Source organism: Coturnix japonica, chromosome 1 (assembly GCF_054131305.1).
Source record: "Coturnix japonica strain WE chromosome 1, WE-NBRP24, whole genome shotgun sequence".
Lineage (NCBI taxonomy): Eukaryota > Metazoa > Chordata > Aves > Galliformes > Phasianidae > Coturnix > Coturnix japonica.
This window is the reverse complement of record NC_140663.1, coordinates 81,138,181-81,162,274: the sequence shown is the minus strand read 5'-3', so window position 1 is coordinate 81,162,274 and position 24,094 is coordinate 81,138,181. Positions and strand designations below refer to the sequence as shown.

At 45.7% G+C, this 24,094-nt stretch overlaps 2 protein-coding genes and 1 long non-coding RNA gene across 4 annotated transcripts; all 3 read right to left on the bottom strand.

Annotated features, from left to right (window-relative positions):
- Nucleotides 1–1,261: 1,261 nt before the first annotated feature.
- Nucleotides 1,262–8,095, bottom strand: LOC107321478 (uncharacterized). Its single transcript, XM_015878424.3, is given in 8 exon segments — nucleotides 1,262–1,396; nucleotides 1,399–1,572; nucleotides 1,575–1,842; nucleotides 3,925–4,048; nucleotides 4,268–4,367; nucleotides 4,484–4,549; nucleotides 5,749–6,090; nucleotides 7,948–8,095. Coding segments are annotated over 8 exon segments (1,209 nt in total). The 5' UTR covers nucleotides 8,024–8,095; the 3' UTR covers nucleotides 1,262–1,337.
- A 721-nt stretch (nucleotides 8,096–8,816) lies between these two features.
- On the bottom strand, nucleotides 8,817–9,637 carry LOC146762557 (uncharacterized). The gene is made up of 2 exons (XR_014942325.1): nucleotides 9,535–9,637; nucleotides 8,817–9,339 (listed from the first exon to the last, which is right to left on the bottom strand). It is a non-coding gene; the product is annotated as an uncharacterized LOC146762557 (long non-coding RNA).
- Nucleotides 9,638–14,485: 4,848 nt separating this feature from the next.
- On the bottom strand, nucleotides 14,486–22,831 carry LOC107321278 (uncharacterized). 2 transcript variants are annotated; one of them, XM_085546811.1, is made up of 7 exons: nucleotides 22,581–22,831; nucleotides 20,080–20,421; nucleotides 18,818–18,889; nucleotides 18,611–18,710; nucleotides 18,281–18,401; nucleotides 15,695–15,850; nucleotides 14,486–15,073 (listed from the first exon to the last, which is right to left on the bottom strand). In XM_085546811.1, the coding sequence occupies exons 2-7, from the start codon at nucleotides 20,333–20,335 to the stop codon at nucleotides 14,741–14,743; spliced, it is 1,038 nt and encodes a 345-aa protein (XP_085402937.1). In that variant the 5' UTR covers nucleotides 20,336–20,421; nucleotides 22,581–22,831; the 3' UTR covers nucleotides 14,486–14,740. The 2 variants fall into 2 exon arrangements, with proteins under 2 accessions (XP_085402937.1, XP_085402931.1); XM_085546805.1 differs by lacking the exon at nucleotides 22,581–22,831 and adding an exon at nucleotides 21,857–22,030.
- Between the last annotated feature and the right edge of the window lie 1,263 nt (nucleotides 22,832–24,094).

Below are 24,094 nucleotides of genomic sequence, written 5' to 3'. Positions count from 1 at the left end.
ATAACAGGAAAAAGTTTTTTACCGAAAGGGCAATAAGCCCTGGAACACATTCCTCAAGGCAATGGTCATGGCACCTAACTTGACATACTTCAAGAAATGTTTACACAAGACTCTCAGACACATGGTCTGATTTTTGGGAGGCCCTCTGTGGAGCCAGGAGTTGGAATCGATGATCCTTATGGGTCTCTTATAACATGGGAGATTCTATGATTCTATACGCCTGACCAAGTCAAATCAGAAAATAAAAACAAGCACCTCGAGTTACGAAGGCACTCCTTGGAGGCCTTTTCCACCTGCGATCCATTCCACCAACAAATTCTGATCTCCTCCACTAGAGGGTACTGAGCCACTGGAGAAAAATACACTCTGCTCTGAAGCTGCACAAGCTGGCAGAAGTCTTCCTTGAGAGTAAAGTTTCCTGTAATAAAATAGAGAACAGAGGAAGCTTCCCATCCTAAGCTCTTAAACAGGTAACACTTTCCCAAATATCTGTCTTGGTACACTCCCACGGGCCTTGGTGCATCTGCAGCACAGATCCTTCTGCCTGATTATTTGTGGAGCACCAAAGGAGAACCTGCAGTAATGTGTTGGTCAATATGGTAAATTCACAGCCTTCCACAACCATGACCTCTCCTCTCACAGCCTTGCTAGAAAGGGAAAACAGAGTGAAGAGTCCAAATAGAGAGGAAATACCCATAGTGCCAGAAATGGCATCACAGGGTATCTCAGTCTAAAGGAAATCTGGGATGTCACCTTGTACAGGACCATGCACAAAGCAGGAGTAGGGAGATCAGGTTGCTCCAGGCCCTGTCCAGGAGAATTTTGTCTGTGTCTGAGGTTGGGGCCTCCTCAGCCTTGCTGAGCTCTTGTTCCAATGTCTGTCCTACATCTCAGTAAGGAAAAAACATTTATCACACTGAGTGGGAACTTCTTGTTCCCATTGCTCCTACCCTGACTGCCAGGTGCCTCTGACAGGAAGACAGTGCCATCTTCTCCACAGTGGTAGGACTCAGCTAGTCCACCCATGCTTACCAGGCCAAACGTCTTCTACTTACTTACAAGCTGGTCCACCTCTATGCTTGCTGGCTCTCGTACCTGCACAGCCACACTCACCCAAGACACCACACACAGATGCTGACCCTGGACAGTCTGGTGGGTGGTTTGCTTTATGTGGGTGTTTCTAGTCCCCAGCACCATGTTCTCAATCCAGCTTCTGGCACTAGACCCCAAACGCACAAATATATCAAATATAGATTTAAGCTACTAAGAAATAGAAAGTTATTTAATAAGAAAATATACATTGTCTTCCACTGCATCCCATCCCACTTCCCACAACCTCATAAAACAAAGGCCCCTACATTTAAAAGATGCTCCAGTAGTGGTTTATCTTGACAGTATACACACTTGACTTCTGGGACTGAAGGATTGCTGAGACAGCACCAGGAGGGCCTCTGTAGGCTGTCTCTTCCTCTGAGCCCTTAGCTTGAATTCCCCACCCGCGTGATGTCCTTAGTCCAGAGGAGCACTTAAAGCAACAGGGCTTTGGTGGGCTGATTTCTCTCCTGTACTGGGACAAGGAGTAGCCAGGGCAGGGCATAATTCAGACTCCTCATATTCCTCTGTGTCACTGTTATTCTTCATGAGTTTGCAGCCCAGCATATCATTGCTAAAATCAGTGAGCTCTTCATGGGATATGTTCTGTATGGTACTGTCTTGGCTGCCAGCTTCCACTGAAATCGGAAGCCTCTTTTTTCTCTTCCAGGTTTCTCTTTCTTTGTTCCCTTCCAGATTTCTCCACAGATTTAGTAGCCTTTTGCGAGGTGTAGATCCTGGTGTCTGCCTCTGTAAAAGAGTCAGCACAATAATTAACCATGACCATTATCATGAAGACTAGAAAACAAAAGGGCTCCTGTTCACAGTGCTGGTGTGGCAGTGCCACCCCTAAGCCACTCTGTGATCTCTGCATAAGCCACGGGCACAATTTTGCTTTTGCTCAAGCATAGTGTGTTGAGATGCTCAGGCACTCCCTGAACATACCTGGAACGGCTGCTCCTTCAACTGTGGCCTGATCTGAGAGGTACCAAACTGTACAACCTGGGAGCACTGGAACTGCATGACTGGGAGAAAATTCCAGGATTGCCTCATCTGCATTGTGGCCAGAATGGAAGTTTCCTGACTAAAGGCAGTTATCTCAAGGTCCAGCTGTTAAGGGTTTCCTAAGCAACCCCTTGAGTCCTTGAGGAAACTCAGCTTGCTGTGATCTTTGATCTCCCCCGGAGTTGGGGGAGAAGATGCTAAGAAATTCAACCTCACCTCAGACTACTCTACAAGTAAATTTCAGATGAACCTTATTATTCTCAAACTCTTAACTAAGCCATTGTATTTTACAGTAGTAAGCACAATTGAATTGTTGTTAAAACAGGCTATGATTAAGAGAAGCTAACCCTAAATTATTGCTAAAACCAGAGCTATATCATAATCAGTCTGTGACAACGGGACTAGCAAGAGCTTGAAAGAGGAAACCCACAGGATGTCAAAGGGAATTGACTAATGGGACCAAAAAGCATCCACAGTCACACACCAGTTGTGTCTGTGGATGCCACCAGCCCTCCAGTAGACCTTGATACCTATGCGGACCAGCAGGGCAGGGCAAACATGTCTGGGAAAATATCTGTGTAAGACTGCCAGTCAGAGAGCCTGAGCTCTGCAGTGTTGCATCACCTTTGCACAGAAGGGACATCCCACCCACATGGAAAGGCATTTCCAGGACCTCATCTGCTTTCCCACTTAACTGCGGGCCAGCTTTCCTCCTTCAAGCTCCAGGCACTCACCAGCATTGCTAGAGCATAGCTGGGGAACATATCCTGCCATCTACCCTGCAGCTATCTGGAGCAGTGGAGATTTGACAGTGAGGGCTCATTCTGGTTTAACACCCAAATAGCGTGATAGCTCCTCAAACAGCCCTGCAGAAATGGACCCCAGCAGAGCAAGTCCAAGACCACCTCATGAGACTGAACATGTACATGTTTATGATGCCACATGACATGCATCCCAGGGTCCTAAGGGAGATGACTGATGTTGTTGCCAAGCCACTCTCCATCATATTAGAAAAGTCGCAGCTGTCAGTTGAAGTTCTCGGTGACTGGAAAAAGAGAAACATCACTCCCATATTCAAGAAATGTAAAAATGAAGGCTCAGCAACTACAGGCTGATGAGCCTCATGTCTTTGAAGCAGATCCTCCTGGAAATGATGTTAAGGTGCATGTGAGACATTGAGGTGATCTGAGACATCACAGCTTCACCAAGGGCAGATGATGCCTGACTAATCAGGTGGCTTTCTATGATGGAGTGACAGCATACCCAGGTTTGGGGCCCCCAATGCAGGTAAGAGTTGAGCTTTTGGAAAGGATGAAGATTTATAGAGGGCTGCATCACCTCTATGAAAATAGGCTGAAAAATCTGGGCTTGTTCAGTCTGAAGACAGCTCCAGCGATACCTCACTGAGGCCTTCCAATTTAAAGGGAGATTATAAACAAGAGGGAAATAAACTTGGTACATGTATAGATATTGACAGGACAAGAAGGGATGATTTTAAACTAAAAGAGAGATTTAGATTAAATTCTAAGAGTAAATTTTTCATTGTGAAGGTGTACAGACACTGGAACAGGTTACACAGAGAAGCTGTGGATGTCTCATCCCTGGAATCATTCAAGACATGGTTGGATGAGATGCTGGGCAGCTTGGTCTAGATGGTCTCCACCCAAGATAGAGTGATGTAACTGGGTGGTCTTCAGGAACAATTTCAACCCAAGCCATTCTACAATTCTATCTCGACAGAAGAGTTTTGTCATGTTCCTTGCAATAATTGTACAAGACTTCTGAAAGACTTGCAGAAATACTGGAAGTGCTGGTCAATGGTATTACCTCATTTTGATAAGTGCTGCCTTGGACCTTTGACATTGTCAGGCTTCCGGATTGCTCACATACATCTTCCTGCTGTAAGCCTTTCTCCTTTTCAGGTGTGCTATATGGTCTGTGCGTCTGAAGTCTGAAAGAAAAACAAACAACAAAAATTCATCAAATAATACTTAGAAATCTAGCATTTTGAGTGAATCTTGTTGCTTTAAAACTAGTGTTTCCACCTGGGTGAGTTTCCAGTGCAAGTATATAAAAACACCAACAGGAAAGAGAAAGGCAAATTGCAATTTTGCAAAAAAATAACACAGGTAAGCCATGTTATTCACAAGATAATGAAAATCACTCTTACTTTCTCCTCCTTCTTTTGATTAGCCATGTAATGAGAAGTATCAAGGTTGCTAAGACAGCACCTATGAAGAACACCACGAGGCCTATTCTCTTCTGAATACCTACAAAGAGACACAAAGCATGAAGGAGTGTCAGTATATTCCTCCTGTCCTCTTCCAGAGGTTATGACTAAACTGAAACATTAATCATTTTACTTTTCAATAAATACCAGAAATACCTCTTGTATTGGAGAAACCCATATCCAGTATTTTGTCTTCTGTTTTGTTGTTTGCATTTCCACTTTCTGTAAAGGGAAGTTTCATAATTAGGGAAGTTACTCATCATTCCTGAGAGATGTCCTTTGAGACCCTCTATGAGAAAGACTGCTCCCCAGTATTCAACAGCCAGGGACTACTCTGCTAATACACTCCAGCTGGGGATGCTGCTGGGGAACATCATCCCTAAATAAGAGATTACGTACAAATAGAAACATACAGAGATGCATGTTCACCTTTGCAACCTGATTTAGGGAGCCTCCTTAGGCAGAGGGATTGGACTTGATGATCTCTGGAGGTCTATTCCAACCCTTACAATTCTGTGATCCTGTCATTCCTACGTAACTAATATACACACACATCATACAGCCACAAAAGTACTATAGGAAGGAGCCTTCAATAGGAAGGAGCCTTCTGCATGGTTTCAAATCAAGAAATATTCATCACACATAAGGTCAGCACTCTCAGGAAAGATCTCTAACGAGACCAAACTCTTTACGACAAGTTGCACTACTATAACTGCTCACACCACTGCTGATCAGAACAGCAGCCAAACAATGGGGAAATCACACACAGCATGGTGATATTTTTGTTTCCTGTGAGCTGGATAGCAGGGTCACTACTGATACTGATTTCAAAACCACTCCCTGCTTCAAGCTGCACTTCTCCATGTAAACTCAGCCATGACTTATTATTGTGGGCTGAAATGACTTCATTTTCCTTCACAAGCCAAGGTATTGAGGTAACTAGCAGAGAAGGTACATCTGTTTGCCACTGTCACTGTTCCATTTGGGTTTTGTATGTGGTATATTTTCGGGGGGGTTTGCCCACGCCTTCATCAGCCAACTAGGTGATAACAAGGGAGGCTTTCCTGTTGCTGAGCAGACAGCAGTGAGGAAATCTATGGTAGCCAAATGGTACTCAGGGTCCTCCGTTAGCTCAGGAATCGATGAGAGAATGTGTTTACTACACTCAGTGGTGAGTAAGTGGTCAAAGCTGGACAGGTCAGCCTTCTGTACTAGGGTTCTTAACCAAATGCAACCCCAGGCTTATTTACCTTCACTACCACTACGGGGCTCGTGTGGTGATTCTGGAGAATATCCACTGAACAGATGCTGCTGTGAGGCAAATTGACATGGATGGAGCGAATAACATTTCACCTGCCCTGTGACTCCATCAGACTTGTGCTGCATGCCAGAAAGTGAGAAGCTGCTAGTGGGAAACTTACTCTGGATTTTGAGGCATAGCTCTGGGCTGCTGAAAGAGCCACGAAGTAACACATTGAAGATGCATCTGTAACAGGATGCATCTTCAGAGGTGAGATTTAGTAGAGTGATGGCTGAGGTGTTCAGGGCTGCTACAGTGAAACGTGTCTTCCTCTGAAATGATTCTTGCAGTCGCAGCCCATGGGCTTGGTTGTAAGTTGCTATGTTCCAGAAGAACGATCCATTTATCTTCTGCCAAGTCACTTGCAAGACATCCAAAGGGAGCAAGAAGTTGCAAGAGAAATTTGCCTCTTGACCGATGGTTGCTTCAGTAATGCTTTCACACTTCACTGCTTCCTCCAAACCTAGAAACAAACCAGGACACCGAATCAGAGGGAGAGAAAAAAACATGACTTATGTGGGAAAAGCTGTTGTCCCTTGAAGCATTGTGTGTTGCAGAGTGCTGAAACACCATGGAGAGTCCACAGAGGCTGCTTGGAGATGCTCAGACACCTTTGTTTACAGGTGGCCATCACTCAATTAGTCTGTGTTGTGCATTTCCTAGCCATGAAGCAGTGCTTAGGTGAGGGGAAAGAGATAAGGGATCAACTGATGGGAACTTCAGCATGAGTCTTGCCTTGTTGAAAGACATTTGGGGTTTCAGCAGCAAATTAACAAGAGTGAATAGTATGCTCCGGCAGCCCGGAAGGCCAGCTGTACCCTTGAGTGCATCAGGCTCAGCACAGCCAGACAGGCAGGGGAAGAGACTGTCTTTCTCTACTCTGCTGTGTAGCAGTTGCACTGCAGGCAACTGTGAACGCCACAATGTATGAAGAACATAGATAGTACTGCTAGACAGTGTCCAAAGGAAGGCTAAAAATATGGTGAAGGGTCGCAAGGGCAAGACGTATGAGGAGTGACTGAGGTCCCCTGGTAGGTTCATCCCAGAAGGATGCAGGGAGGCCTCATGTTGGCTGCAGCCCCTTGTGAGGGCAGTGGAGGGCAGCATTGAGCTCTGCTCTCTGTGACAGGGACAGAGTCCGATGGAACAGGGAACAACATGGAGCTGTGCCAGGGGTGGGGCAGCTGAACGTTAGGGACAGGTGCTGCACCAGAAAGCCAAGGGCATGGAATGGCTGCCCAGGGCAGTGGGCACAGCCTTAGGCTGCCGGAGTTCATGAAACTTCTGTTCACCACTCACAGACACAGGGTTTAGAGTTGGGGTGGTCCTGTGTGAAGACAAATGTTGGACTCACTGATCCTTATGGTTCCCTTCCAACTCAGGGTATTCTATGATTCTATGCATTTGAGCTTCCCCATTCATGCAGTTTGGGCAAGGTGTATTAGAAAAAAATAACCAAGAAGTTGAGACTTGGATTGTAAAAAGTTTGTAAACGTTTGTTCATTTTGTTGGATGTAAAAATTTTCTAAATGTTTGGGGGGGATGTTGCTAAGGGGGTGGGCGGGGGGCAGGGGGGGGGGGCTGGGCGGGAGCAGGGTCGAGTGAGGTTCTAGGTTTCAGCCCCCAGTAACAAAGAAGCAGCGGCACCCAGCCACAAGAAAGAATAAAGCCTAACACAGTGGTAACACAGAAGGTGCAGTCACAGAAGCACAAGACCCCAGCCACTCAGAAGAAATAAGAGACTATGAAAGCAAGTGGCCAGCCGGTGGGTGGGGTGCACGCCGCGAGAGGAGCTGTTGATTCCCCGAGTTGCCCAGTGCTGTGGTGCTGCTTGTGATTGCTTACTCAAATTAAATAAATTATTTATGATTTGGAAACAGATTTGGTCTAATTCATTACAGGATCACATACCCACTCCCTATGTGTGGTCTCTATATGTGGCCCCAGACACTTAGGGACGCCACCCACCCTGAAGCTGGGCATGACACAGAGGCGCTATCCCTCCTACCTCAGCCACCTCCCCACCCACATCCCACTGCTGCCAAAATTTGGCCCCAAACAGCTCCAGGTTGTCCTGTAAAGCCCCACTAAAATGGCTCTTTTCCCAGAGAACATCCCTGTGCCCCCAACACTGGCATCTATGAAGGTGCAGGGTACCACAGCCTGTTCAAAATAAAACATGCATTGCTCAGAGATGTGAACTAGAAACGCAAAGCTGTGGAGCTGAGGAGCTCAGCTTAGCCCCTGAGCTGCTCAGTGTGCCCAGGAAGGCTGCGTGCATTCCAGAAAGCCTGTATGGGGAAAGAACATTCCTACTTACCCCTGACAGCCTCCAGCCAGCAGCTTTGGCAGAGCAGCAGCAGGCAGAGCCCAGCCCAGCAGGACAGCAGCAGCATTGTGGGGCTAAGAGCGTACCCCAAACCCTGCCACTTCGCCTACCTCCGTAGGATGAATGATGGCCCACAGCTTTCAAGCCTTATCCAGCAGTCTCCAAGAAGACCAATCACCAAAGAATTTCTTGCACTGCGCCTCCTCCCTGGTCAATCATTAATCCCACCTGTGAATCATTGCTCCCACCCATGATGCTCACAGTACTGGCATGGCAATGCAGTTTTGTTCCCCAGACAGCAAGGGCTCTCAGGCTTAGAAATAGCCAGAAACCCCTAAAAATAGAGCAGGAATGCTTAAGGCTCCTCACAGGTTTGTCAGAGCCACCCTTGAAAGCTCAGCCATCACAAGAGCTCGTGCCTTGGTCTAGCCTTGCTAGAAAGTGGAAACAGAGTGAAGAGTTGAATTACAGAAGAAATACCCATAGTGACAGAAATGGCATCACAGCGTATCTCAGTCTAAAGGAAATCTGGGATGTCACCTTGTACAGGACTTGTACCTGCACACCCATACTCACCCCAGACACCGCATACAGATGCTGACACTGGCCAGTCTGCTGGATGGTATGTTTTATGTGGGTGTTTCTAGTCCCCAGCACCATGGTCTCAGTCCAGCTGCAGGCACAAGACCCTCATACACACAAACGCATCAAATACAGAGTTATGCTACTAGGAATTGGATAGTCATTTAATAAGAAAACATACATTGTCTCCCACTGTCTCACTCCAATTTGTAGGAGGGAGGCAAGATTCTTTGATATGCGTATATACTCGGTGTGAGATTAAGAAGCAACGGTTCAAATGTTGGTCCAACCAGTTTATTAAAGTCCTAGCCGTTTTTAGGGAGATGGGGAAGGGAAGGTAGGCGATAGGGAAAGTAGGAAATATAAGCAAGGAGTCTCTGCAGAGAGCAAAAGAGATATAGTCACCACCGTGGGTCCAGCGAGGTACACAGTAGGTCCGGTGATCTCAGGAACTCGTCTGATCACCGCGGGGGATGAGAGACAGCCAGGGAGCTCCGCAGCAAGCTGGTCCTGGGGGTTCTTCGACGAGGTTTTCCCCTCAGGGAATTCTCCGTCAAAGGTGTCTTTGGGAGTTTGTCTCCAAAGTCCCCAGTTTAGCGAGGGCCTTTTATCCCCCATTTCGGTGGGGGTTTTCCTTCTTCTTTGAAGTTTGACTCAGCATTTTTGGGAACATATCTCGAGCAAACACTGAAATTCCAAACAAGCAGGTAAACACACTTTGTAATAGGGATTTAAACCAGCTTTTGTGACATTCCTGGCCCACAGTAGCCATTTGAGAAGTGTAGATCCTGGTGTCTGCCTCTGTAAAAGAATCAGCACAATAATTTAAAATGACCATTATCATGAAGAGAAGAAAACAAAACGGCTCCTTTTCACAGCGCTGGTGTAGTGGTGCCACCCCTAAGCCACGCTGTGATCTCTGCATAAGCCACGGGCACAATTTTGCTTCTGCTCAAGCACAGTGTGTTGAGATCCTCAGGCACTCCCTGAACATACCTGGAACGGCTGCTCCTTCAACTGTGGCCTGATCTGAGAGGTACCAAACTGTACAGCATGGGAGCACTGGAACTGCATGACTGGGAGAAAATTCCAGGATTGCCTCATCTGCATTGTGGCCAGAATGGAAGTTTCCTGACTAAAGGCAGTTATCTCAAGGTCCTGCTGTTAAGGGTTTCCAAGCAACCCCTTGAGTCCTTGAGGAACCACAGCTTGCTGTGATCTTTGATCTCCCCCAGAGTTGGTACAGACTACTTTTGAGATTCAACACTGAAGAAGTAGAGTCCCTTTTGGGACAGATCTCATTATTCACTGAGAGATGATGAAAGGAATGCTAAGAAATTAAACCTCCCCTCAGAATACTCTGCAAGTAAATTTCAGATTAACCTTATTATTCTCAAACCCTTAACTAAGCCATTGTATTTGACAGTAGTAAGCACAATTGAATTGTTGTTAAAACGGCCTATGATTAAGAGAAGCTAACCCTAAATTATTACTAAAACCAGAGCTATATCATAATCAGCCTGTGACAATGGGACTAGCAAGAGCTTGAAAGAAGAAACCCGTCGGAGGTCAAAGAGAAGTGACTAATGGGACCAAAGAGCATCCACAGTCACTTATCAGTTGTGACTGTGGATGTCACCAGCCCTCCAGTAGACCTTGATACCTATGCGGACCAGCAAGGCAGGGCAAACATGTCTGGGAAAATATCTGTGTAAGACTGCCAGTCAGAGAGCCTGAGCTCTGCAGTGTTGCATCACCTTTGCACAGAAGGGACATCCCACCCACATGGAAAGGCATTTCCAGGACCTCATCTGCTTTCCCATTTAACTGCGGGCCAGCTTTCCTCCTTCAAGCTCCAGGCACTCACCAGCTTTGCTAGAGCATAGCTGGGGCATGTATCCTGCCATCTACCCTGCAGCTGACTGGAGCAGTGGAGATTTGACAGTGAGGGAACATCCTGGTTTCACACCCAAATAGCATGACAGCTCCACAAACAGCCCTGCAGAAGTGGACCCCAGCAGAGCAAGTCCAAGACCACCTCATGAGACTGAACACGTACATGTTTATGATGCCACATGACGTGCATCCCAGGGTCCTAAGGGAGATGACCAATGTGTTGCCAAGCCATTCTCCATCATATTTGATAAGTCGTAGCTGTCAGGTGAAGTTCTCGGTGACTGGAAAAAGAGAAACATCACTCCTGTATTCAAGAAACGTAAAAATGAAGGCTCAGCAACTACAGGCTGATGTCTGTGAAGCAGATCCTCCTGGAAATGATGTTAAGGTGCATGTGAGACATTGAGGTGATCTGAGACATCACAGCTTCACCAAGGGCAGATCATGCCTGACCAATCAGGTGGTTTTCTATGATGGAGTGACAGTATTGATGGACAACGGATGTCAACTGCCTGGTCTTATGCAAGGCCTTTTATATGGTTCTGCAGCACAGCCTTATCTCTAAATTGGAAAGATACGAATTTGAAAGGTGAATTAGGGGTCCTGGTAAATTAAAGACTTAACATGAGCCAACAGTGTGCACTCACATCCCTGAAGTCCAAGAATATGCTGGTCTGCATCAAAAGAGGGGTAGTCAGCAGGATGATGAAAGTGATTATCCCCCTCTACTCTGTCCTCATGAAGCCCTAGCTGGAGTGTTGTACCCAGGTTTGGGGCCCCCAACGCAGGTAAGAATTGAGCTTTTGGAAAGGATGAAGATTTACCAAGGGCTGCAGCACCTCTATGAAAATAGGCTGAAGAATATGGGCTTGTTCAGTCTGAAGAAGACAGCTCCTGCGATACCTCACTGAGGCCTTCCAATTTAAAGTGAGATTATAAAAAAGAGGGAAATAAACTTTTTATATGTATAGATATTGATAGGACAAGAAGGAAAAGTTTTAAACTAAAAGAGAGTTAGATTAAATTCTAAGAGTAAATTTTTCATTGTGAAGGTGGACAGACACTGGAACAGGTTACCCAGAGAAGCTGTGGATGTCTCATCAATCAAAATATTGCCCAAAACAGCTCCAGGCTGTCCTGTAAAGTCCCACTAAAATGGCTCTTTTTCCAGAGAACATCCCTGTACACACCTATATGGAAGCCTTCAGTCTTCTAGGGAACACTGCAGCAATTACTACCAAAGAGCACTCTCTAAGAGATGCTGCCTTAGTTGTGGTCAGCCTTACATGAGGTCTATAGGAGGTAGAAACAAACTCCACCCCTCCCAGGAGCACAGCTCAATTACTCTCACTTGTGCTCCCACAGCTGACACAAGACTTGCCTCAGCTGATTAATCAGAGGCTCAGGCTGTGATTACCAACTTTCCATACACTCCACCACCACGGAGGCAGCATAGAGATAGCCAGAAAGTCCACTGCTTCGCTCCAACCTGCAAACCAAAGCCAAGAACACAAACTGCATTATAAAAGGAGTCTGTAGAGGGCAGGTTTGGCTGAAGAGTCCCCTCCCGGAATCTGTCTGTGTCCAATGCAATTCCACAGACCTAAAGCCAGCAGAGTGATGTGGACTTGTGCTCAGGGATGTGCCCAAGGATTTCACTGTTCAGCCGCACAGCTCTTAGCCACACAGTAACCCAGCAGAGAGACCATGCACCCTGCTAGTTTCTGGCTGAATTTGCAGGATAGTGACCTCTGTGCTTGATTAATTTGTTCTGGACTTGTCTTTATGAAAGGGAAAAGCCTATCTCACATGCATATCTTTCTGCAAAGCAGTTTCTATACAACTTCTGTCTGTGTTCATCTCTGCTATTTAGGATTTCAATGCCTCCCACAGACAGCTGAGCACTTGCATGGGGTTTGCTTAATTCATACTTTTATGGAGAGTCTCCCAGAATCTGTTGGTAGTAGTAGGTGCCAGTTGGTTATACCAATCAGAGCTACAACTAGAGATCACATCTGTTCAAGATTACCACATTAACTTATCTGCTAGGTCAGAGTGCTGGTTTGGATAAATAAATAAATAAATAAATAAACTCTCCATCAGGAAAAGCCAAGCTGAAGCTGACTTGTAACTCATGTGACGACCAATTTCAAGGCAAACAGAAGCAGCACGTGGCTTTTAGAAGGCAGGAAATAGCTGCCCTTTAAATGCAAAGTTTTTTTCTGGTTGAAACGTGACTTGAAATTTTGCTAAAGCTCCCTGAATTGAAAAAAACAGCTGCAGAAAATCCAGATCCCTCACAAGATCATCCATGGCCCTCAACAACCATAACAGAACTTGTCAGGTTTTTGGCACCCTAGATGCATTCACAGGTCCCATCAGACATCCAGAAATGATACTTCTTGTGATTCCACACTTGCCTTAGCAAGCCTTCCATTCATTGCAATCTCAGAACAGACATGGGAGCATGTCCCCATTGCTTCCTGGGTATACGCTCACCTTGCAAGATTCTTTGCAAGTTTTCCAGGGCTTCAAGGCAGGACTGAAACCAAGTTCCCTGTTGGTTACTTTGGCCTTCAGTGACCACAGTCAGTGTTCTCTGCTGGACAGTCTCTGTTCATTCCACTGTGTGATGCTGTGACTGTACTTCCTTACTTGACTATCTTCCATGACTCTGAGTTATGTCATCTGCTGCTGGACAGAGAACAGCAGATGTCTAACCAGCCAGTCCTGCTGTTTACATGAGCGTAGCAGGCTGCTGTGGGAAGTCCTTTACTGATCCCAGAAGAAGCACAAGGCCAAACACGTGAATGCGGGCCCAAAGCAGGAACCTGGAAGGCAGCAGTGCAGCACATAGGTTTTTGTCTGTGGCCCTGGATATCACTTGCCTGGGAAAGGATTAACTATCTTTTTTGTATTTTGGATGTCCAAGATAGCCAAGCTTTTACTTTCAGGTTGCATAATAGGATACAGTTTTTTACTGAAAGGGCAATAAGCCCTGGAACACATTCCTCAGGGCAGTGGTCATGGCACCTATCTTGACAAACTTCAAGAAATGTTAGGACAAGACTCCCATACACCTGCGATCCATTCCACCTCCAATTCCTGATCTCTTCCACTAGAGGGTACACTGCCACTGAAAAAAAAAATGCACTCTGCCCTGAAGCTGCACAATCTGTCAAAAGTCTTCCCAGAGATGCTGGTAATGTTTCCTGTAATAAAATAAATAACAGAGAAAGCTTCCCATCCTAAGCTCTTAAACTTGTAACACTTTCCCAAATATCTGTCTTAGTACACTCCCACGGGCCTTGGTGCATCTGCAGCACAGATCCTTCTGCCTGATTATTTGTGGAGCACCAAAGGAGAACCTGCAGTAATGTGTTGGTCAATATGGTAAATTCACAGCCTTCCACAACCATGACCTCTCCTCTCACAGCCTTGCTAGAAAGTGGAAAAAGAATGAAGAGTCCAAATAGAGAGGAAATACCCATAGTGCCAGAAATGGCATCACAGGGTATCTCAGTCTAAAGGAAATCTGGGATGTCACCTTGAAAAGGACCATACACAAAGCAGGAGTAGGAAGATCAGGTTGCACCAGGCCCTGTCCAGAAGGCTTTTGGCTGTGTCTGAGGATGGGGCCTCCACAGCCTTGCTCGGCTCTTGTTCCAATGTTCGTCCTACCTCTCAGTAAGGAAAAAAAAAAATAAAATTATCACACTGAATGGGAACTTCTTGTTCCCATTGCTCCCACCCTGACCTCCAGGTGCCTCTGAGTTGAAGACGGTGCCATCTTCCCCACAGCAGTAGGATTCAGCTAGTCCACCCATGACTCCCAAGCCACAAGTCTTCTGCTTAAAAGCTGGTTCACCTCTATGCTTCTTGGCTCTCGTACCTGCACACCCACTCTCGCATAAGACACCACATGCAGATGCTGACCCTTGTCAATCTGGTGGGTGGTTTGGTTTATGTGGGTGTTTCTAGTCCCCAGCAACATGGTCACAGTCCAGCTCCTGGCACTAGACCCCATACGCACAAACATATCAAATATAGATTTAAGCGACTAAGAAATAGAAAGTCATTTAATAAGAAAACATACATTGTCTCCCACTGCTTCCCATCCCACTTCCCACACCATCATAAAACAAAGACCCCTTCATTTTAAAGATGCTCCAGTAGTGGTTTATCTTGACAGTATACACACTTGACTTCTGGGACTGAAGGATTGCTGAGACAGCACCAGGAGGGCCTCTGTAGGCTGTCTCTTCCTCTGAGCCCTTAGCTTGAATTCCCCATCCATTTGATGTCCTTAGTGATCCACTGGACTTCTAGCAACAGGGCTTTGGTGGTCTGATTTCTCTCCTGTACTGGGACAAGGAATAGCCAGGGCAGAGCATAATTCAGACTCCTCACATTCCTCTGGGTCACTGTTCTTCTTCATGAGTTTGCAGCCCAGCATATCATAGCTCAAATCAGTGAGCTCTACATGGGATACGTTCTGTATGGTACTGCCTTGGCTGCCAGCTTCCTCTGAAGTTGGAAGCCTCCTTTTTCTATTCCAGGATTCTCTTTCTTTGTTCTCTTCCCGATTTCTCCTTGGATTTAGTAGCCTTTTGCGAAGTGAAGATCCTGGTGTCTGCCTCTGTAAAAGAGTCAGCACAATAATTAACCATGACCATTATCATGAAGACAAGAAAACAAAAGGGCTCCTGTTAACAGCACTGGTGTGGTGGTGCCACACCTAGGCCACTCTGTTATCTCAGCATAAGCCACTGGCACAATTTTAATTGAGAGCTGGCACAATTTTTTCAGGAGAGAAGAAAACTCCAAGAATACTTCACTGAGGCCCCCCAATTTAAAGGGAGATTATAAACAAGAGGGAAATAAACTTTGTACATGTATAGATATTGATAGGACAAGAAGGAATGGTTTTAAACTAAAAGAGAGATTTAGATTTTAGGGGTATATTTTCAATTGTGAAGGTGGACAGACATTGGAACAGGTTACACAGAGAAGCTGTAGATGTCCCCTCCCTGGAATCATTCAAGGCATAGCTGGATGAAATCCTGGGTAGCTTTGTCTAGTGGGTGGTGAACTTGCCCATGATAGAGTGGTGTAACTGGGTGGTCTTCGAGAACACTTTCAACCCAAGCCATTGTATGATTCTATCTCAACAGAAGAGTTTTGTCATGTTCCTTGCAATACCTGTCCAAAGCTTCTGAAAGATTTGGAGAATTGCTGAAGTGCTGGGCATTGACATTACCTCATTCAGATGAGCACTGCCTTGGACCTTCGGCGTTTTCTGGCTACTGGATAGCTCACTTACATCCTGCTTCCCGGTTTCTCTTTCTGTGTTCCCTTCCAGATTTCTCCTTGGATTTAGTAGCCTTTTGTGATGTGAAGATCCTGGTGTCTGCCTCTGTAAAAGAGTCAGCACAAAAATTAACCATGACCACTATCATGAATACAAGAAAACAAAAGGGCTCCTGTTCACAGTGCTGGTGTAGTGGTGCCACCCCTAAGCCACTCTGTGATCTCACCATAAGCCACTGGCACAATTTTGCTTTTGTTCAAGTATAGTGTTTTGAAATGCTCAGGCACTCCCTGAACATACATGGAACGGCTGCTCCTTCAACTGTGGCCTGATCTGAGAGGTACCAAACTGTACAACCTGGGAGCACTGGAACTGCATAACTGGGAGAAAATTCCAGGATTGCCTCATCTGCATTGTGGCCAGAATGGAAAGTTTTCTGACTAAAGGCAGTTATCTCAAGGTCCTGCTGTTAAGGGTTTCCTAAGCAACCCCTTGCATTCTTGAGGAACCTCAGCTTGCTGTGATCTTTGATCTCCCCCAGAGTTGGTACAGACTACTTTTGAGATTCAACACTGAAGAAGTAGAGTCCCTTTTGGGACAGATCTCATTATTCACTGAGAGATGATGAAAGGAATGCTAAGAAATTAAACCTCCCCTCAGAATACTCTGCAAGTAAATTTTAAATTAACCTTATTATTCTCAAACACTTAACTAAGCCATTGTATTTGACAGTAGTAAGCACAATTGAATTGTTGTTAAAACGGCCTATGATTAAGAGAAGCTAACCCTAAATTATTGCTAAAATCAGAGCTATATCATAATCAGTCTGTGACAATGGGACTAGCAAGAGCTTGAAAGAAGAAACCCATCGGAGGTCAAAGAGATGTGACTAATGGGACCAAAGAGCATCCATAGTCACATACAAGTTGTGTCTGTGGATTGCCACCAGCTCTCCAGTAGACCTTGATACCTATGCAGACCAGTAGGGCAGGGCAAACATATCTGGGAAAATATCTGTGTAAGACTGCCAGTCAGAGAGCCTGAGCTCTGCAGTGTTGCATCACCTTTGCACAGAAGGGACATCCCACCCACATGGAAAGGTATTTCCAGGACCTCATCTGCTTTTCCATTTAACTGCGGGCCAGCTTTCCTCCTTCAAGCTCCAGGCACTCACCAGCTTTGCTAGAGCATAGCTGAGGCATGTATCCTGCCATCTACCCGGCAGCTGACTGGAGCAGTGGAGATTTGACAGTGAGGGAACATCCTGGTTTCACACCCAAACAGCATGACAGCTCCACAAACAGCCCTGCAGAAGTGGACCCAAGCAGAGCAAGTCCAAGACCACCTCATGAGACTGAATGTGTACATGTTTTTGATGCCACATGACATGCACCCCAGGGACCTAAGGGAGATGACCGATGTTGTTGCCAAACTACTCTCCATCATATTTGATAAGTTGCAGCTGTCAGGTGAAGTTCTCGGTGACTGGAAAAAGAGAAACATCACTCCCATATTCAAGAAACGTAAAAATGAAGGCTCAGCAACTACAGGCTGATGTCTGTGAAGCAGATCCTCCTGGAAATGATGTTAAGATGCATGTGAGACATGGAGGTGATCTGAGACATCACAGCTTCACCAAGGGCAGATGATGCCTGACCAATCAGGTGGCTTTCTATGATGGAGTGACAGCATTGATGGACAACGGATGTCATCTGCCTAGACTTATGCAAGGCCTTTTATATGGTTCTGCAGCACAGCCTTATCGCTAAATTGGAAAGATATGAATTTGAAGGGTGAACTAGGGGTCCTGGTAAATTAAGGACTTAACATGAGCCAACAGTGTGCACTCACATCCCTGAAGTCCAACGATATGCTGGTCTGCATCAAAAGAGATGTAGTCAGCAGGAAGATGAAAGTGATTATCCCCCTCTACTCTGTCCTCATGAAGCCCCAGCTGGAGTATCATACCTAGGTTTGGGGCCCCCAACACAAGCAAGAGTTGAGCTTTTGGAAAGGATGAAGATTTAGAGAGGGCTGCAGCAACTCTATGAAAATAGGCTGAAGAATCTGGGCTTGTTCAGTCTGAAGAAGACAGCTCCAACGATACCTCACTGAGGCCTTCCAATTTAAAGGGAGATTATAAACAAGAGGGAAATAAACTTTTTATGTGTATAGATATTGATAGGACAAGAAGGAATGGTTTTAAACTAAAAGAGAGATTCAGATTAGATTTTAGGGGTAAATTTTTCATTGTGAAGGTGGACAGACACTGGAACAGGTTACCCAGAGAAGCTGTGGATGTCTCATCCCTGGAATCATTCAAGGCATGGTTGGATGAGATGCTGGGCAGCTTGGTCTAGTTGGTCTCCACCCAAGATAGAGTGATGTAACTGAGTGGTCTTCAAGAACAATTTCAACCCAAGCCATTCTATGATTCTATCTCGACAGAAGAGTTTTGTCATGTTCCTCGCAATAATTGTACAAGATTTCTGAAAGACTTGCAGAAATACTGGAAGTGCTGGGCAATGGTATTACCTCATTTCGATAAGCGCTGCCTTGGACCTTTGGCGTTTTCAGGCTTACGGATTGCTCACATACATCCTCCTGTAAGCCCTTCTCCTTTTCAGGTGTGCTAAGTGGTCTGGGCATCTGAAGTCTGAAAGAAAAACAAACAACAAAAATTTAACAAATAATACTTAGAAATCTAGCATTTGGAGTGAATCTTGTTGCTTTAAAACTAGTGTTTCCACCTGGGTGAGTTTCCAGTGCAAGTATATAAAAACACCAACAGGAAAGAGAAAGGCAAATTGCAATGTGAACACAGGTAAGCCATGTTATTCACAAGATAATGAAAATCACTCTTACTTTCTCCTCCTTCTTTTGATTAGCCACGTGATGAGAAGTATCAAGGTTCCTAAGACAGCACCTATGAAGAACACCACAAGGTCCATTCTCTTCTGAATACCTACAAAGAGACACAAAGCATGAAGGAGTGTCAGTATATTCCTCCTGTCCTCTTCCACAGGTTGTGACTAAACTGAAACATTAATCATTTTACTTTTAAATACATACCAGAAATACCTCTTGTACTGGGGGAACTTATAACCAGCATATTGACTTCTGTTCTGTTTGCATTTCCACTTTCTGTAAAAGGAAGTTTTATAATTAGGGAAGTATTTCATTATTCCTGAGAGATGTCCTATGAGACCCTCTATGAGAAAGACTGCTCCCCAGTATTCAACAGCCAGGGACTACTCTGCTAGTACACTCCAGCTGGGGATGCTGCTGGGGAACATCATCCCTAAATAAGAGATTACGTATAAATAGAAACATACAGAGATGCATGTTCAACTTTACAACCTGATTTAGGGAGCCTCCTTTGGCCGGGGGATTGGACTTGATGATTTATGGAGGTCTCTTCCAACCCCTATAATTCTATGATCCTGTCATTCCTACGTAACTAATATACACATGCACACATCATACAGCCACGGAAGTGCTATAGGAAGGAGCCTACTATAGGAAGGAGCCTTCTGCATGGTTTCAAATCAAGAAATATTCATCGCACAAATGGTCAGCACTCTCAGAAAAGATCTCTAATGAGACCAGACTTTACGACAAGTTGCACTACTATAACTGCACACACCACTGCTGATCTGGACAGCAGCTAAACAATGGGGAAATCATACACATCATGGTGATATTTTTGTTTCCTGGGAGCTGGGTAGCAGGGTCACTACTGATACTGATTTCTAAAGTACTCCCTGTGTCAAGCTGCGCTTCTCCATGCAAACTCAGCCTTGACTTTTGATTGTGAGCTGAAATTACTTCATTTTCCTTCAAAAGCCAAGGCGTAGAAGAAGCTAGCAGAGAAGGTGCATCTGTTTGCCACTGACACTGTTCCATTTGGGCTTCGTATATGGTGCATCTTGGGGGGCCTGTCAAGGCCTTCATCAGCCAACTAGGTGATAACAAGGGAGGCTTTCCTGTTGCTGAGCAGACAGCAGTGAGGAAATCTACGGTAGCCAAATGGAACTCAGGGTCCTCTGTTAGCTCAGGAATCGATGAGAGAAGTCATTTATTACACTCAGTGGTGAGTTAGTGGTCAAAGCTGGACAGGTCAGCCTTCTGTACTAGGGTTCTTAACCAAAAGCATCCCCTGGCTTATTTACCTTCACTACCACTAAGGACAGTGAAGGTCATTCTGGAGAACATCCACCAAGCAGATGCTGCTGTGTTGCAAATTGACATGGGATAATGCTTCACCTGCCCTCTGACTCCATCAGACCTGTGCTGCATGCCAGAAAGTGAGAAGCTGCTAGAGGGAAACTTACTCTGGATTTTGAGGCATAGATCTGGGCTGCTGAAAGAGCCATGAGGGAACACATTGAAGATGCATCTGTAACAGGATGTATCCTCAGAAGTGAGATTTTGCAGAGTGATGGCTGAGGTGTTCAGGGCTGCTACAGTGAGTCGTGCCTTCCTCTGAAATGATTCTTGCAGTCGCAGTCCATGGGTTTGGCTGTAAGTGGCTATGTTCCTGATGGAAGATCCATTTATCTTCTGCCAAGTTACTTGAAAGACATTCATACGAAGCAAGAAGTCGCAAGAGAAATTTGCCTCTTGACCGATGGTTGCTTCAGTAATGCTTTCACACTTCACTGCTTCCTCCAAACCTAGAAACAAACCAGGACACTGAATCAGAGGGAGAGAAAAAGCATGATTTACCTGGTAAAAGCTGTAGTCCCTTGAAGCATCGTGTCTTGTAGAGTGCTGAAACTCCATTGAGAGTCCACAGAGGCTGGTTGGAGATGCTCAGACACCTTTGTTTACAGGTGGCCATCACTCAATTAGCCTGTGCTGTGCATTTCCTAGCCATGAAGTTGTGCTTTGGTGAGGAGAAAGAGATAAGGGATCAACTGAATGGAAGACGCACCAATGAAGGACTTCAGCATGGGTCCTGTCTTGCCAAAATACATTAGGGTTTCAGCAGCAAATTCACAAGAGTGAATAGTATGCTCTGGCAGCCGGGAAGGCCAACTGTACCCTGGAGTGCAGCAGGCTCAGCACAGCCAGCTGGGCAGGGGAAGGCACTGTCCATCTCTACCCTGTGCTGTGTAGCCTCACCTAGAACACTGCAACTATGAATACCACAATGTAGGAAGGACACAGAACTATTAGACAGTGTCCAAAGGAAGGCTAAAATATAATGAAGGGTCAGGACGGCGAGACATATGAGGAGAGTGAGGTCCCCTGCTTGGCTGAGCCCAGAAGGCTGAAGGGAGGCCTCAAGGCAGCTACAGCCCCTTGTGAGGGAAGAGGAGGGCAGCTCTGAGCTCTGCTCTCTGTGACAGGGACAGAGCCCAAGGGAACAGCATGGAGTCGTGCCAGGGGAGGGTCAGCTGGGGGATAGGGACAGGTGCTGCACCAGAGGGCCAAGGGCATGGAATGGCTGCCCAGGGCAGTGGGCACAGCCACAGACTGCCAGAGTTCATGAAGCATCTGGACACCACTCTCAGACATAGGGTTTGGACTTGGGGGGATCCTGTGTCAGACAAATGTTGGAATCACTGATCATTATGAGTACTTTCCAAGTCAGGGTATTCTATGACTCTATGCATTTGAGCTTCCCCAATCACGCAGTTTGGGCAAAGCGTATTAGAAAAAAATAACCAAGAAGTTGAGACTTGGATCATCCACCCACTCCCTGTGTGTGGTCCCTATATGCAGCCCAGACAGGGGCACCACCCACCCCGAAGCTGGGCATGAGACAGAGGCACTATCCCTCCTGCCTCAGCCACCTCCCTGCCCACATCACACTGCTGCCAAAAGTTTGCCACAAATAGCTCTCAGTTGTCCTGTAAAGTCCCACTAAACTGGATCTTTTTCCAGAGAACATCCCTGTTCCCCCCACGTTGGCATCTATGAAGGTGCAGGGTGCCACAACCAGTTCAAAAAAAAGAACCAACATGCGCTGCCCAGAGATGTGAACTGGAAATGCAAAGCTGTGGCGCTAAGGAGCTTAGCTTAGCCCCCAAGATGCTCCATGTACCCAGGAAGGCTGCTTGCACTCCAGAATGACTCTGTGGGGGAAAGAAAATACCTACTTACCCCTGGCAGCCTCCAGCCAGCAGCTTTGGCAGAGCAGCAGCAGGCAGAGCCCAGCCCAGCAGTCCTGCAGCAGCATTGAGGGGCCAAGTATGTACCCCAAAACCTGCCACTTCTGCCACCTCCCTTGGATGGAGACTAGCCCACACGTTTTGCGCCTTATTCAAATATCTCAAAAGACCAATCATCAAGCACTTCCTTGCACTTCATCCAGCCTGGTCAATCATTAATCCTACCTGTGAATGATTACTTCCCCCCCATGCAGTTCACATTACTGGCGTAGCTATGCAGATTTGTTCCCCAGACAGCAAGGACTCTCAGGCGTAGAAATAACCAACAACCCCTAAAAAGAAAGCAGGAATGCTTGGGGTTCCTCACAGGTCTGTCAGAGACACCCTAGAAAGTTCAGCCATCACAAGAGCTCGTGCCTTGCAAGGTGTAACTGTTCTGAGTAATGCAGGTGGCTGGTGGCCAGAAGGAGAGGAAAATAGAGTACAGCAGCTCCCAGTTTTTCTCTGCTCTGGAAAGAAGCGAAGAGAGGCACTACACAAAGGTTACTGCCCAGCTGCTCACTGAGAACCATGCTGGGCACCAACCCTGCAGTCCCCAGAGAGAACCAGCAGCAAGGACTTGCCAGCAAGAAGAGGAGTTGGATACTCCTTGTACCGTGACAATAATATAATGATGGTAGTAAACATCCAAAAGATTATTGACAGGAAAAACTCACCTGTAAGGAATCCTTAAGTCTGCTGGGAAACACTGAGACAATCACTACCAAGGAGCAATCACCAAGAGATGCTGCCTTAGTGGTGGTCAGCGCTTAAATGAGGTCTATAGGAGGTGGAGTCAAGCTCCACCCCTCCCAGGAGCACAGCTCAATTACTCTCACCTGTGTTCCCACAGCTGACCCAACACTCGCCTCAGCTGATTAATCAGAGGTTCAGGCTGTGATTAACAGCTTTCCAAACACTCCTCCACCACGGAGGCAGCATAGAGACAGCCTGAAAGTCCACTGCTTCAATCCAACCTGCAAACCAAAGCCAAGAACACAAGCTGCATTATGAAAGGAGTCTGTAGAGGGCAGGTTTGGCTGAAAATTCCCCTCCCCGAGTCTGTCTGTGTCCAATGCAATTCCACAGAACTAAAGCCAGCAGAGTGATGTGGACTTGTGCGCAGGGATGTGCCCAGGATTTCGCTGTTCAGCCACACAGCTCTTAGCCACACAGTAACCCAGCAGAGAGACCATGCACCCTGCAAGTTTCTGGTTATATTTGGAGAATAGTGACCTCTGCACTTGATGAATTTGTTCTGGACTCGTCTTTATGAAAGGGAAAAGCCTATCTCACATGCATATCTTGCTGTAAAGCAGTTTCTATACAACTTCTGTCTGTGTTCATCTCTGCTATTTAGGAATTCAGTGTTTCCCACTGACAGCTGAGCACTTGCATGGGGCTTTGCTTACCTCATACTTTCATGGTGAGTCTCCCAGAACCTGTTGTCAGCAGTAGGTGGTGACATATGCAGGGTCTGGGGGAGGTACATCTCCATTTTATTTCCTATGTGACAGGGGCACTTAGCACAATTCTCTTCAATCCTGCCCCCATTTCTCTACTTCTATCTCTTGTTCCCGGGAACAGAGTGGAAATTTTATTTTAGCAACAATTTCCCTGAACATCACTGTTGCACTGTTGTTTTTCCCCTGACATTGTTTTTGAGATCCCCTCCTCTCCAACTTTTATTTTACATTCTGTTCCTGAACTATGTACATACAAAGAAAGAGTCAATCTTTCCCTACCCAAGCATCGGTGGTGCTTTAAAGCAACCACCATGGAGGACTACTTCTAGGCAGACCTTGCAGCTTTCAACTTTTAGCTAAAGATAAAAAGACCCTGTCCTTAATTAATTCTTCTTAAAATAATAATAATAATAATAATAATAATAACAACAACAACAATAATAATTTGAAAGAAAGAAAAAAAGAAAAGAAAAGAAAAGAAAAGAAAAGAAAAGAAAAGAAAAGAAAAGAAAAGAAAGGAAAAGGAAAGAAAAGAAAAGAAAGGAAAAGGAAAGAAAAAAGAAAAGGAAAGGAAAGGAAAGAAAAGGAAAGGAAAGGAAAGGAAAGGAAAGGAAAGGAAAGGAAAGGAAAGGAAAGGAAAGGAAAGGAAAGGAAAGGAAAGAAAAGAAAAGAAAAGAAAAGAAAAGAAAAGAAAAGAAAAGAAAAGAAAAGAAAAGAAAAGAAAG